The sequence below is a fragment of the Macaca nemestrina genome, chromosome 5 (genome assembly GCF_043159975.1).
Source record: "Macaca nemestrina isolate mMacNem1 chromosome 5, mMacNem.hap1, whole genome shotgun sequence".
Classification (NCBI taxonomy): domain Eukaryota; kingdom Metazoa; phylum Chordata; class Mammalia; order Primates; family Cercopithecidae; genus Macaca; species Macaca nemestrina.
This window is the reverse complement of record NC_092129.1, coordinates 137,193,223-137,209,229: the sequence shown is the minus strand read 5'-3', so window position 1 is coordinate 137,209,229 and position 16,007 is coordinate 137,193,223. Positions and strand designations below refer to the sequence as shown.

Genomic DNA, 16,007 nt, shown 5'->3' with positions numbered 1-16,007 from the left:
TTTCTTTCCTGTTTTTTTCCCCTTGGCTATGAAAAAGTATAGCCAAGGAGACTTAAAACTATTTATACTCAGCAACAAATGATGTGTGTCTTAAACAGATTTTAGGAACTTACATGGTCTAGGTTGAAAAGAAAACCCATTCACTAGACTTGACAGCCAAAGACCTGTTCTCCATTAAGCCTTGTATATAACCTGTTCCATATTAAGCTTTGAAAAGACTGCATTAAACTTTGCATTGGTACATATTGTCAAAGATTTGTGTTTTGGTTTAATACTCTCAGTTTTCAGTAAAGGGAAAAAGAATCTCTGACCAAAAAAACAAAGCAAAACAAAATGAGCTTTTTAAAGGTCTGTTACAGGAGCAGACTAAATGAGCACTCTGGCCTGAGATTGCTGAATGTTTTATTGAGTCACTGTTTCACGCCCACCTCTTCCTGTCTTGTAACAGTTTGCAGTTTTGACTATCTGACATGATTAACCGTTGCAAATCTAACTGATTACAACTGTTAGTAAGTCTGTGCAACAGAGAATGGTATCTTCTTCTGGAGAAAACAGACATCCAAATATGCTACCAAACTTTTCCCTGTCTCTTTTCCCCTTCTTATTCATTGCTTTTAGCTCATTAATTTGAAGCATCAGATGTAATATTTCAATGAAGCACACCTTCTGCTAAAAGCAAAATCTGAGTTTATATTGAGAGATGTCATGTTCATTTAGCAAAAAGTAAGTCACTGTCAGGGAGTTATTTCAAGATTTAACAGCAAGGATGTATGTTAGGGGAGGGGTGGACAGGGAGGAGAAAAACTTTGTTCCAGTAATGATGAAATCATCATACCACAGGCACATTAAGGCCAGGACAGGAGACACTGGCTCCTGTTAAAATGATTCCCATAAGAACTTTCCTCTTTTATCTTCTTACTGTAGTGCAGCTAAGCAAATGAAATGCTAAAGCCATGTGAAGTAAATAACATAATCAACAATGATTTACTATTGTTCTCTCATGAGGTCATGACCTAACCCTAAATAAAGACTTCTAAAATTGTCTGTGCTTGGATGTGTTCCTGATGTTGGAGAAAATTGAAAGAAAAAGAACCTCCCTCAAGTGGACCAGGGTTTTGTTTTCATTACAACTCTTGCTACTGAGGAGCTTTTTTGGAATTGGAGTCTTCCTGTGTAGCACTACAATGAGGACGATGATCTTGACACTAAGCAAATTTGGAAATGTCCTAACAGTGGTCAACAGAGGGTTTTCAATTTAGAAGAAGGAGTCCTGCCTCTTGTCTTTGTTTCATTGCCTCCTTAGAGATGCTTACATGCAATTTGGAAATCTATGCTGCTGTGTAATCATCAATACTGTTTTTTAATATTCACTGTATGTTTTTCCCTTTTATATCTGCAGGCAAGAGTTTCACCTTGACCATAACCGTCTTCACAAATCCTCCCCAAGTAGCTACCTATCACAGAGCAATTAAAGTTACAGTGGATGGACCTCGGGAACCCAGAAGTAAGTACTCCCCTTTTTATTGAAAATGGTAATAGAGTTTCCAGAGACCCTATGAGGAATTTATTCCAAATGAGTTAGGGTCACTTTCATGTCCATAGTGTCTTTGTAGACTTTGCTATCTGCATATATATACATATTTTTTAGTGAGGGACAGTTAATCAAACTTCAGAGTTAGAAAATAAAACTACGGTTTTAAGCTTTACCACACAATTGCTAAGGCCTCCATAACTTTGGGAAATGAGTGAATAATTATTCAGTCACTGTTAACTATTTGCTAAGAAATTTTGCTCATGTACTGAACATACTGGGGCAGAATAGACCCATGAGAGCTGAGGAAGAAAAGAGTAAACTTAAAAATCTTGAGCTTAGTCAAAAAGCATTTGCATGTGTTTCCCATGGCCTAAGAATGTGTTTGAGCTTTTTAACTCGCCCACTCAATTCCCTTTATGAAGAGCACACTGCTTAATTACAAAGAATTTATTTGCAAATGATAACTTGCTTGATTGTTACAACACCGTTGTTTGGTCATGCTCTAGTAATTGTTATAGGTAGTTTTCTTTTAACAGATAGTCAAACCACCTTTAAATCCATCTTGGTTTATTTGTCTGTCTGGACATCCAGAAGGTTTCACCGGCAATCAGTTTCAGGTAGTGCACGTAATCTATTTGGGCCAATATGTATGTTCCTTCTAAATCTAAATTGACTGAGGTTTGCTTGCCCCACCGCCACCAAAAAACTGCTTTGAACAAACTCAGCATAGCGGTATTTAAATATATTTAGAGATTAAAGATTATTTGATATATAAACCGTTAACAATTGTGTGCCAATGGAAACATCATATAGAACTCTGCCTTTGCTGAGTGAATACGTTGGAATCCTAATCACTGCATTTAGGGAGGTCAATTTGGTTTGTGGTGGAGGTATAGCTGGCAGAAGTACTTGTTCTGTAACAATCAACCTGCCTGGATCATGAGAGTGGCATATCTCTTCTTCCCCTCAAATGAGAGAAAAGGTCTCATAAAGTTTTGCCTCCACCCAAGTAGCAAACCTTCCTAGCAGTGGGAGCTTATGATGGGTCCTGTCCCTTTTGCTGCTGTCTCTTTTCACAAAGACTGACTGCTTGCCTGAACTAGGGAGGTTTCCTGCCTCAAAAGCAAGTCTTTGAGGTTTTTGTTTTCTTCTCCTTTCATGTGTATGGCATTCTTCCAGGTTCATAATGTTGAGTCAGTGCTGGCCCTGTCTGTTCAATTTGGGAATGTCCTGTTAGGTGATTGCAGTGCGTATGTGTGTAAGCCCCAAGTCTCTAGTCCTAAGGGCTAGTGGTTATGGAGTGCAGGTGAATAGAACAGAGCTTTGCCTGGTTTGGGGCTTTGCCTGCCTTTTCTGGATGGCCATAAGTTGGGGATGATGCCTTATGATGGAAGATGTCTTCTAACTTTTGGTCAGACTAGCCCCGGAATTCCTGAAAAGGCAGGACATCCATTTTAGTAATGCATATAGCAGGATAGTTGGTTTTTAACACGTAGCACCATGAATACTTATCTCTTAAAGATGTTTCCTGCTGATCTCAGCTGCTTTTCTCAGTTCTTGGAAAAACCATTCGTGTGTGTTTATGTGTGTGTGTGTGTGTATGTTTGTGTGTGTATATGTACATATACACAAGAGTTGATGCTCAAAATTTGATGGTTGGGAGAGGAAACAGGGAAGGATAGGTGCTCCCTGTTCTGAACGATATGACAATAAGTGAGAAGGCAGGGTAGCTTTGGAAAAGTCACTTCTGTTTCAAGTGTGGATAGCAGTACCTTATTTAGAGAGGTTTTTGGCCAAATTAGTCAATAGACTCACTGCCTTGTAAAGGCAGAGAAGTACTCTGAAAGCAGTGAGAGTTAGGAATAGAGGGGCCAGGTGGTATACGTGGGACCTGAGTTCAGGCTTTGTGTGGTGCCCAGGGTGGGCGGTGGAAGCAGATACAGATCTGCAAGTGGTAGACCACCTGCCCTAGATAAACCTGAATAACATTTCTTATTAACTGAAAATATCGGTGAAAATGCAAGGTCATTTTCCTGACATTATGGGGTGACTTGATGAAGTCAGTGTCTGGAGAGAGAGATGGGACTGCTTTCAGCGACTGCTGAATCCTATAACCTGGACTCTGTGCTGGATTCCTCCCTGCTCTTGGTCATCCTGGGCATTGAATATGTGTAGCATAGCCCTCTTCTCAATATTGTTCTTTAATTTTGACATTCCTACGTATGGGAGATGCACAAGATTTCCAATTTTCTTAAACAGTGACTATAATAGGATTTTGATTAGTTGGTGCATGTAATGTTAAATGGGAGATCCTCTAGAACACAGATTGACAAACATTTTTTGTAGAGTGCCAGATAGAAAATTCTTTAGACACTGTGGGCCATATGGTGGTCTCTGTCACAACCACTCGACTCTGCCATTGTAGCTCAAAAGCAGCATAAGCAAATACATACATTCATGGTCATGGCTATACAGGTTGAGTGTCCCTTAACCAAAATGCTTGGGACCAGAAGTGTTTTGGATTCCAATTTTTTTAAATTTTTGGAATATTTGCATATATAATGAGATACCTTGGGGATGAAACCCAAATCCATACATGAAATTCATGTATGCTTCATATACACCTTATGCACATAACTTGAAGATAATTTTATACAATATTTAAATAATTTTGTGGAAGAAACAAAGTTTATGTTGCGTACTTATGTGTGGAATTTTCCACTTGTGGCATCATGTTGGTGCTCAAAACTTTCAGATTTTGGAGCGTTTCGGATTTTCAGATTAAGGACACTCAACCTGTATTCCACTAAAATTTTACTTATGAAAATAATTGGTGAGCCCGGTTGTAGTTTGTCAACCCTTGCTTATTCAAAGTGGCTAATTTTATTGATCCTTAACAGAGAAGGGCTTTAGTAAAAGGCTTTCCTGGGGCGGGTGGAGAGGGGAACGGAACAATTTATAGGCAATTGTTTAGCCTCCTCTGCCCCAAATTATAATTCCTTAATTAGTGGTTATTAGTCATAAAAGTAGTATACTTCTGTTTATCACTTATAGTGGCTTGAGGGAGTTGAGAATTTTGTATTATCAGTTCCTATTGATGGAATTGTACTCCTTCCTCTAAAGATCTGAATATATATTGAAAAGCCTGCTTCTGGTAGCTCAGCTGTTTGAATGAGGACAAATTCTGGGTTAACTGGTTGGGTCTTTATGTCAAACTGCTTGGATCAAAATCCCAACTCCACCATTTATTAACTGTATGGAGGCAAGCAAGTTACCTAACTTCTCTTTGCCTTGGTTTTCTCATCTTTTATGTGAGAATGATAATACCTTCCTCATCAGTTGCTGCAAAAATGTTAAATGTAATGTATGTAAAATGGGTAGCACAGTGACTGTCATGTAGTAAGTGTTCATTAAGTGTCAGGTATTATTACATCAATTTTCTTCAGTGTCAGAGGTTTGCCGTAGAGTTTTTCTTATGGTATGCTTCTAGGAAACAGATACCATCTATAGATTCTGTTCTCTAGTATATTACTTTTTTCCCCCTGCAGATGGCTTTACTAACTTTTGCTCATTAGTAAATGACACTAATTCGTATTATAAATTATGCCTGAGCAGATATTCATGCTGCCCAGGGAAAGCTGTGCAGAATTGATGATAAATTTAATTTGTTTGCAGCAAAGTGCAAGAGCAGATGCTGTGGCACTAGTACTCCACTCTGAGGCCTTGCCTATCAACACATCTGCCAAGACTTGCTTTTCACTCAAAAATCCAAAAGGTTTCATCCTTCTATGTTTTCTGTCTCTGGCAGCTGAACCAGTGCTGTCACATCACAAACAACTTCTTTTCTTAATATACACATCTGGCGTTGGCAGTTGGACTGACTTCATAAGAGCACATGATCATCACTCATTACAAGATTAAAAAGTACCCTATGGCATCATTGATGTTTTTTAACTTTGATCTTTTGCAGTTGTGATTCATCTCGGTTATAAAACTTCCCTTTAAAGGAACATAGCCGATGACTTATTAGAACCTTCATCTTAAGTAGCATAAACATGAAAATGGTGCACATCTTTACAAAATGCCATTTATTTTCTTTGCCAGCTTGTCATTTTAAGACATGACATCATACTTAAGATTCCAAATTTGTAAGTCTTGTGTTTAGGCAAGGCATTTTGACCTTCTATTGGCAAGCTAGCTCTGAAGAACAACTGTCAGCCAGAGAAGTGGTATAGCAGCAGCAGCAATAGTAATGCATTTAGATATCTAGCTCTTTTAAACATCAGTTTCTATTAGAATCCCTTGTTCCATCTGTGGACTTGGTTCCACTTCCAGTCTGATTTAAATAATTTCTACAGGAATGTGAAAACTTGGTTAGCAACATCATATTCTATAGAAGTGGTTCAGAGTTAGGGAAGAGGACTGATGGAAAAAAGGTATTATTGGTTGTGCAAAGGATGGAAAAAGTAAATAACCTTACATAGAATAAATTCTCTTGCTGCATTTTTAGTTGTCTATTGCTAAATAATAAACTACCCTCAAATATAACATCCAGTTTATTATTTCTTATGATTCTTTGGGTTGATTGGGGTTCCTCTGGATGGTTTTTCTATTGATAAGCCTTGGGGTCTATCATGTAGCTGCAATCAGATAATGGTTTGTGCTGGAACATCCCACATGCTTCATTTATGTGTCTGATGCCTTGGTGGGATGGCTGGATGGTTGGACTCAGCTGGAATGATGGGACAGCAGGCCCCACCACATCTCTGTCTGTATAATCCTGGATCCTCTTCCGCTCCATGTGGCCTCTCCATGTGGTCTTTCCTACTGAGTCTGATTTCTTACATGGTGGCAGCTCAGGGCCCCCTAAGGTACAAAAGTGAGAGGTCTCAGGCCTTGGTTTTTTTTTTTTCTGGTTTTTTTTTTTTTTTTTTTTGAGATGAGGTCTTGCCGTGTCATCCAGGCAGGAGTACAGTGCCATGATCATAGCTCACTCCAACCTCAAACTCATGGGCTCAAGTGATCCTCCCACCTCAGACTCCTAAGTAGCTGGGACTACAGGTATGTGCCTCTATACCTGGCTAATTTTTACATTTTCTGTAGAGATGGGGTCTCACTATGTTGCCCAGGCTGGTCTTGAACTCCTGGCCTCAAGTGATCCTCCTGCTTTGGCCTCCTGAGCAGCTGGAATTATAGGTGCGAGCCACTGCACCCAAGGGTGTTGGAACTTCTTAAGGATTAGGCTCAGAACTGGCATGGAATTGCTTCCTCTACATTTGATTGGTTAAAGCAAGACACAGGTCCAGCCTGGATTTAAGGGAAAAAAACCACCAATGGTGTGAACGTTGGGGGGTGTGGTTCATGACACCAATGTCATCAGCTTACGTAAGTGCTTAGCTGGCAGTTGTCATTGTCACAACAGGAGAAATAATGTTTTCAGGGTACCATCTTCTGAAAGGACTCTTGGCTTTTTCAAACTAGGGGACATTCAAAGAAAGTGACTCCAAATTTACTAGTCTAATGGTAGTGTCATTCTGAATTGAACAGATTTGGTGAACATCAGATGAATTAGTGGTGGGTATTCGCTTGTGGTGCTTGATATTAGCAGATCAATACTCAAGTGAGAAGAACATCAGATGTTTGAACAAAAAGAAGTGTGAGCCTTACCCAGCAACATGACAAGTCTGTAGCAGAAATATCTTATGAATCCTCAGATGGTTAAGATTAGAGGGTTTTTATTTTTTTTATTTTTTAAATTTTTTCGAGATGGAATGGCATGATCTTGATCTGGCTCACTGCACCCTCCATCTCCCAGGTTCAAGCAATTCTCCTGCCTCAGCTCCCCAAATAGCTAGGATTACAGACGTGTGCCACCACGCCTGGCTAATTTTTGTGTTTTTAGTAGAGATGGGATTTTGCCATGTTGGCCGACTGGTATTGACCTGCTGACCTCAGGTGGTCTGCCTACCTCGGCCTCCCAAAGTGCTGGGATTACAGGCTTGAGCCAGTGCTCCCGGCCAAGATTAGAGGTTTTATACTTTATATCATCCAACTTTGAAATTCTTGCTTGCTGGTACCCTTGCAAACCTACTGCCTGATACATGTGAGTGGGTTTCTAAAAATTTTTGTGTGTCGGGTCTCAGGTAAGTAAACCGTATTTACTCTCAAGGAGAGAACAAAGCTGTGAATTGTGTACTTCCTGCCAGGGCACTGGCATTCACCACTGATCAGCCAGCCACCTATCGTGAGCTGGTGGGAGAAAGGAGAAGCTCTCCTTTTTTTCCTCCCGTGATCTAGCTCCTTTCTTGCAGGCTCAGAGTATGTGGCTGCAACATTTCTCTGCTTGGCTTTGTGTGTGGCTTCAGTAAGGGTCTGAGACTTAGGTTAGTGAGAGGTTATCTGGAAGTACAGGGTACTGTTGGTATTTCTAGGCTTGCCTTAGTATCATGCTTCACTCAGCTTGTTAGGCTTAGGTCCTGCAGCTAAACTATTTTCTTTTCCTGTTTGCTCATTCTCAATTGTGCCCAATTCATCAACAAATCTGTAATTGTTCAGAGAAGTTTTATTTCTCCGTATTCTTGAGGCATGTCCAATTGCAGAAGTTTTACCTTAAAAAACTTGAGTTAACAGACTTAACAAACCAGGCAGTCTAGGCAAGATATTATCTCATTTTTCTGTCACGCTGTTCCACCTAGTTCTGGGACTGCTTTCCAGCCTGGTGAAGGGTGGAGAGAATGGAGGAGTTGACATTTTCTCTTCCTCATTCCAGCTGATGTCAGCAGCAGCTCACTTTTATCCTCCATTACTTTTCATCTTAGTTGGGTGAAGGAATGAGCTTTTTATGCCAAAGACTGGCCTGTGATCTTTGCTTATTTACCAAAAGAGGATACTTATTTTATTTTATTTTATTTTATTTTATTTTATTTCAAATGGAGTCTTGCTCTGTCGCCAAGGCTGCAGTAGAGTGGTGGGATCTCGGCTGACTGCAACCTCCGCTTCTTGGATTGAAGCGATTCTCCTACCTCAGACTCCTGAGTAGCTGGGATTACAGGTGCATGCCAGCACACCTGGCTAATTTTTTGTATTTTTAGCAGAGACAGGGTTTTACCATGTTGGCCAGGCTGGTCTCAAACTCCTGACCTCGTGATTCACCCACCTCGGTCTCCCAAAATGTTGGGATTACAGGTGTGAGCCACCGTGCCCGGCCCAGGAAGATGCTTATTTAGAGACTGGTCACATGTGAAATAAAGTGGGGGGACACGTAAAATGTGTTGGATAGAGGGAGAGCAGATGTATTTTTTAAGGTTATTTCATTTTTCTGGACACAGTTCTTGCATTCACATTCTTGCAGTCTGTGAAGATGATTTGAAAAAACCTTGATAGGCTTTGTGCCATGCCTCAGATGCCACAGGCCTGGGTTTTAGTCCTTAGTGCAAAGCGTTAGTAGAGAAGCCCTGAACTTCCTGACTTTCAGACTTCCCCTGGGTTCTTTACTGTGTCTGAAGTGCCCAAGGAATAGAATATATGGGTAAATGCCATGTTTTGATATTTACAAGTTGGCAAATACAAGCAGCAATTTGATTGTCATAGATATTAATCACTTGGCTACCAGTACGTAAAACATCATTGAAAATCTTTAACTTAAGAGAATAATAACAGTAAAAAAAACCCACTGTTCTCTGTTTCCCTTTCTTCAAGAAGGATGAGGGCGGCAGGGGGATGGGTCAGAAGCGCTGGTGGAGGTTATGTCTGGTGGTTGGTGGAATGTGCTCTTGAGAAGACCAGTTTTAAATATCTTTCAGTCTTTTTTTTTTGTTGACTGGCTGTCAGGAGCTGGGAAGATAGCCAAGAAGGAAATGACACATCGAGAGGCATTTTGTGTTGTGCAACATTCTGTGGAACTGATGCAAGGATATATGGCCTGTTTACACATTCCTTCGCTCGCAGACTGCATGGCAGTAATTTAATTCAGCAGCACATGGCATGCTGCAGCAAGGAGCTATGGCATTAACATCCTTTCATGGCAAATTATCACCACCGTTAAAACATGCTCGTGTCCCTCCTTTGCACTCTTCCCTGGCTTCCCGGCTCTGAATGTGCGTTCTCATTGTATTGGACTTGTGTTAACAAGGCACTGCAGCTTTCACAGCAAGAGCACAGTTTCCACATGCATATGTTCCAGTTGATATATTTACTTCTAACTAAATATAGCATGGCAAGTTTTCAAGTGATACGTGTTCTAAAAACACATACATGCTTGATCCAAATGTGTCAGTAGTTTGTATCTTAGTGTAAGTCAGGAATCATTCATTCTGAAAATAGTGTTAGGGACTTGACAGGGACTTGAGAGAAAGGGGTTCCCCCCCTTTTTTTGGTCTCTCTCTCTCTTTTTTTTTTTTTAAATAAAAATGACTTTCCTTCTCAAGAAAGATAATAATTCCTGATAGATCACTGAAATACTCTGTTCACCTCTGTTTTGTTTGTGTCTGGCAATTTCTTCAAGGAAGACTAGGCCAGTGAATAGGATATGCTTAAAAATAGCAGGGGGCAAAAAAAAAAAAATATGTTGTATTGCTTTTCCCATTCATACCTCTCCCTACCTAGCATTTTTATAGGATCCACTTATGATGTCAACTAAAGAACATCTTTGGCCTTCACATAACATCTCAAAAGTTTTTATTTAGGCAGGTATAAAAAATAATTAATTGCTCTTGTTTTTTCAAGTAACTTTTGGAAATTAAGAAAAGGCATAAAAACCATTTAGGTCTAGAATATTAATTCAAGATCATATGTAACCGTTAAAATAAAAGACTGTATTTGTAAGTAGCAAAGGAAGGGCTCCAGTTCTCAGAATTTCTCTTCTACTGTGCACTGGTGGTGAAAATCTATTTGTTGGAAGACCAAAACCCTTCATTAAAATTTAGGATTAAGGCTTAAACCCACGCACCCCTGGAAAAGGTAACTCGGACTTAAATTCTTATTAAGATAAAAACAAGTGATATAGAATCCTTTTTTGGGAAGTAGCTTTTGGAAGATAGGGGGAGAGTGGTCAGTGAAATCCTGGGTACCAGAAAGTAAACGGTGAGTGGCAGTGTGCAGCAGGCAGGACCATTGCCGGCCTTGAGGCCAGCGGTTGCCAATTTCAGGCATCACAATTTTGCTGCAGGTCAACTGTAGCAATGAGCATTCCTGATGCTTTTCAGTTCTGATATACTCTTAAGAGTGCAAGATTTTGTTACTGAAAGGTGAGAGTTTTGGGTTTTATGTATTTCCATATATCTCTCTTTTGCAAATGTTTTCCTTTCAGAGTATTCCTTTTTTGTTGTTCTCGATACATGCTAGCTTTCCTACTCTATTGGTTTGTAAGTTACCATTGAATGTGCTTCTTTTATTTTAGTATTATCTTTACCATTTTAATATGTAAATTTGTCTTATTAAAATTAATCATGATCTCTGTCCATACAAGAACTTTAGCATTCTTTAAACTGCAGTCTCACCCCCTCTCTTCTAATGTCGTTATCTGATATTTTAGTATATTCTTGTTTTATATTTCCTGGATTAGTCATTATCGGTGTTTAAAAAATGTTTATACTTGTATTTATCCATTATGTTTATTGATTCATTTGCTCATCATTCCTTCTTTCACCTTAGTTCTTCCTTCTAAGTTGAGTTTGCTTTTTTCTTGAGGTAGATCCTTCAGTAATTCCTTCAACGAGACACTGTTGGTGTGAAACTCTCAGAGAGTTTTTATTCCTGAAAATGTTAGCAGTGGTGTGTGTTAGCTGCTGCCAACATGTGGTGATGTGAGAGGCATTGTGCTGAAAGCCTGTCTGCTCTGAGTGCCTGAGATCCACACTTCCAGTCATTCCTTTGTATTGAGACTTTTAGGTCATTATTATCAGGTTAGCTGGAGTAGTATTTAAGGAAATGGAACACAGGACAGATAATATTCATGAAAGATGGTGGAAGGGAAATGTTTCTAAGCTCCTGTCACTCTGGAGAGCTCTGGAGAGGTCTAGGGTCAGTTAGTGGGGAGGAGGCGGGAGGGAATGTTCCTGCAGAGGAGAAAGCAAAGAAAGGGGGAGGAAATTAAATACCCTATTTTACACTTTTGCCGTGGGCAGGCACTGAGTTGCTTTGGAACTTTTTATCCAAATTTATGTTAAAGAACTCCATCATTACACTTGCTCTGCAGAGGTCATGGGGCTGTTGCTCCTTGAACAACCACAGCAGGAATCCTTAGATATTGGTGTCCACATGTTTCTGTCATCTTGGTGAGAGTACAGGACTCAGAACCATAAGAGCTGTCTTTTGTATGGTAAATGAATCAATGAATTAAGAAGAGGGAAGAAAATAATGTGTGGACTAGAGGGACATGGTTTAAGAGGGCCAGGAGACCATGAACTGGGGTAGGACTAGCTCTGGGCAAGGTGGATGGGGTGACTCCAGTGCTGGCTGGGTATGTATCTTCCTGGGGTTGTGCAGTAGTTGGCTGGTGGGGAAGACATCAGACGACACTGAAGCAAGCTGGTGCTTTCTGCTTTTTTCTGTGAATTCTCAGACTGCATATGCACCCTCCACAACATGCATTCTCATCTTCTCATTTATCTCCTTGGAGTTAAATTTTATGAGCTACAACCTGCGTAAAAATGCTAGCATGTATTTTGGTTGCAGGGGATACTCAGGATGATTAATCAGGGCTTTATGCCTCTTTAGGATTGGCCCAGGAAATTATTAGTAGGCAAAGATGGGCCCTTCAAGGAGATGATGAAGGTACCAAATGCAGGGTGTTGTACAGGAAGTGAGGAGAAATATAGATGTGTAAAAAGAAGGGTGAGTGTGAAGTCTGGGTTACTAACTCTAGAGCTTTGGTTTCTGTTTCACCCCCTCACTGTTTACTCCAGCCTACAAAAACAAGTGACAATGTGTTTTCTACCATGAGGGCTGTTTCAGAGTAGCTGAACAGGGAATTAATCTGTAAGGGTAGCATATGTTTAAGAGGTGGATTCCCTTATGGCTAAGGGAATTGGAGGACTCAGGAATTCTTCTTTTGAGACCTCATTGCCGTCTTTGTTACCTTAAGCAAATCACTAAACTTCTCTCTACTTCCATTTCTTCATCTTTCAAATGGAAATAGACATGAAGACAACTTCACAAAGTAGCTGGGAGTAACTCCTAAGGAATGATCATAAAGTACTTGGCACACATGAAGGGCAGCTTAAATACCAAATAGTAATTATGTAGCGCCTTTCTGCCAAGGAGTTCCAAATGCTTAGACATTACCTCAGTGATTCGCTGTACATCCCTCTGAGGGAGGCATTATCCTTTTTACATGTAAGTAAACTGAGGCATGGACACCTGATAACTCATTTGTCCTGTGTTACTCTGCAAGTCAGCAGATGATTTATAGAGACAGGCAAGGATTCCAGATATTTTCCTGTTTATCCTGTTGCCGTTTGTCAAATCTGTGTAAGTGTCAGGCCCAGGGCATTCTTGGTTGGTGTGATGAAGCAGTGTTACATAAGAAGCATGCTTGGTGCTGCAGTAGCATCACTGAATAGTACAGAAGTCAAAGGTATAAGGCCTGGCACAGAGTGGGCATGCACTTCATGGATATAGGTATGTTTGTTGAATGAGCATTGAATTCATTTTAGTTTAACAGCTGAAAACACTGAATTTTGTGAGATGAAAATAGTACATTGTATAACTTAACCTCAATAGAATCTTACTTTGAATACCAGTGAAATAAAGTTAGTACTTGAAAAAAAATTAACTTTAAAAAATTGTGCAAGTGAAAATACAAGTACATGGCACAAAAGCTAGAAAATAAAAACTAATAATAAAAAAGAAGATAGAGATCACTCATAATTGCATCTCCCAAGATTACCACTACTAACATCGTGATGTGTATCCTCCCAGATATTCTGTGATAGGTAATGCTGGTACTGTTGTGAAAGATAACAGCAGTTGGGGAAATAGCGTCAGGAAAATGATGGAATGCTACAGAATGGCATGACCACATTGAAGCTCAAAGGAGAGCGAATAACTGGAAATGAGGATAATTGCTGTAAGGAGAAGGAGCATGACAATAGAACCGACAACTGTTTCCAGTTAACGACTGCCTCTGTGATGCGAAGGGCCTGTGTTACCTGAATGATGTGGGACTAGATGGATCTGGGAAAGATCCATTCCTCCCCTGACCCTGTCCCAACACTGAAAACACCATCCCCCTTTAAAATAGCAGAGCCTTTTTTGTGACAATTAGAGGTGTGTTTTCAAACGTAATATTTTCGGCATTTTTTCATTCAAAAAATTACTTTTGAGTGCTTACTGTTAGCCAGGTGCCAGGCAGGCGCGATCCTCCCTTTGAGGAGCCTACATTCTGTAGAGAAAGGGCAAGAAACAAGTAAACAAACATTTATCTATAATCACATCTAATTGCAAATTGTGATAAGTGCTGTAAAGGGAACTGATGTCATAGTAAAGAGTAATGGAGTGGGAGGGAACAGAATGGAACCTACTGAAGAGTGGTCCAAGGAAGGCCTGTCTGGGGAGATGACATCGGAGCACAGACCTAAGGGGTGAGAAGAAGCCAGTTTGAGGAAGAGTTGGGGGAATAGACATCAAGGCAAAAGGTACATTGTGTGCAAACCTTGAACACAGTCAGTATCAGAATCTAATACCTAACTTTGCTAGGTGACAGGGCATTAGCAATGCCTACATCATTGGGAAGAGGTTGCAAAAAGAGTAGACTAGACTCACACACCCAAAAGTTGCTGTTTATAATTGTACCCAAGGCTGGTGTGGTATAATTAGAGAAAGGTACATTGTGTGCAAACCTTGAACACAGTCAGTATCAGAATCTAATACCTAACTTTGCTAGGTGACAGGGCATTAGCAATGCCTACATCATTGGGAAGAGGTTGCAAAAAGAGTAGACTAGACTCACACACCCAAAAGTTGCTGTTTATAATTGTACCCAAGGCTGGTGTGGTATAATTAGAGGAGCACAAAAGGACTCTTCATGTTCATCCCTCCTGGCCCCAAACCACTCTCGTATCATTCTTACCAGGTGCCTGAGATTCTTCTTCGAGTTAAGGCTTCGAGGACAGGATGTTCACAGATGTTATCTGCAAAGGATAACACATTCTAAGCCATTTTTGGTGAAAAACTTGGTTTAAATAAGTGAATCAGATCAGATTAGCTAGATACTTATTTTATAGCAGAGGACCACAAGACCCAAATTGGTAGGGAAAGCAGGTTGAGAAAGACCTTGAAGAGCTCTGGTGAGAAAAATCGAGTGGGAGTAGATGGAGGGGGAATGGCTTGTCTGTAGCTGGGGCTCCATAAGAATTCTGGGTCCCAAAGAACATGTTTTCCTAGAAAAAGAGCCATAGGAGTGGGCTTCTACTAAAAATAACCCAAACAAAGCAGTAGGTTATCTATATGAGTAGATTCTCTTAGGACTATGTGTCATGCAGTAAAGCCTTGGCTTTTGTGGACAATGAGAAGCAATCCCAAAGGTGATCTGGGTTTCAAAACATAAGAGCAACATGGAAAACTTCAGAATGTTTAGCGAAGAGCATTGATGATGATTAAAGGCTTGTAAAATTGAACCTATGAGGATAAGTTGAAAGACTTGGGATCATTTAGCTTCAAGAAGAGGAGACTGAAAAATGACTTAATAACAGACTTCAAAATTATGAGAGTTATTAAGCTATGTATGGTGACCAGCTGTTTTGTTTCTGCCAAAGTCAGAGAAAGAATAGGTTTCAACTGAATTAGGTTAGATTTAAAGAAGAACTTCTTGACTATAAGAATTGTTAAATAGTTCAGGTTGCTGAAGGATGAGGGCTTGAATGGAGGACTTTTCAAATCCCTTCCCTTTTAGTGATTCTCTGTGTGTTTATAAAGTGCAACAAAGTGCCACCTTTCTGCTTTCAAAATCAAAGGCATGGTTTCTGTTTTCCATTATAATTCTGAAGCTCAGACTCACAGAGATTTGTGGACATAAATAATGAGGGTAATTTGTCTTGATTCAGTGGTCATTAGAATCTTTAATTGAGAAAAATATGACCAAAAAGAGGAACAGATCTGCCATATGATCAAAAAATTGTTATTGATAATCAGAATAGGTGCATTATTAATTTTGGACTGAGGGGGATAGTGTTTTATTGTTAGAAAAACCCAGGTTCATTTGATTTGTATATTCCAGATAGAAAAGGTAGGGGGCTTTATGAAATTGATTCATTTTTGTCTGTTCCTTCCCTACTGGGAGAAATCAAAAACATTTCCAGGTGACACCAAAGTTCGTACAACCTGGATCTTGAGTGATGCAATCCAAAAATCACCCTCAAGGAATTTATTGTCACAGAGAAGGAAAGAGAGAGGAATAAGTAGGATTTATTTCTGAAAACAGAAACCTTCATGCATTTTTAAAGGCTGGCAGAGAAGTTGAGCAGAGCAAGTCTGA

The 16,007-nt window shown here is 39.9% G+C and overlaps 1 protein-coding gene across 11 annotated transcripts in view; it reads left to right on the top strand.

Annotated features, from left to right (window-relative positions):
* Positions 1–16,007, top strand: part of LOC105489529 (RUNX family transcription factor 2) — a 352,919-nt gene that overhangs the window by 123,400 nt on the left and 213,512 nt on the right. For all 11 annotated transcript variants that reach the window (XM_071096966.1, XM_071096964.1, XM_071096965.1 and 8 more), the window contains one exon: positions 1,400–1,504. In XM_071096966.1, coding sequence (XP_070953067.1) covers positions 1,400–1,504 — 105 coding nt within the window. The remainder of the gene's footprint in view (positions 1–1,399; positions 1,505–16,007) is intronic.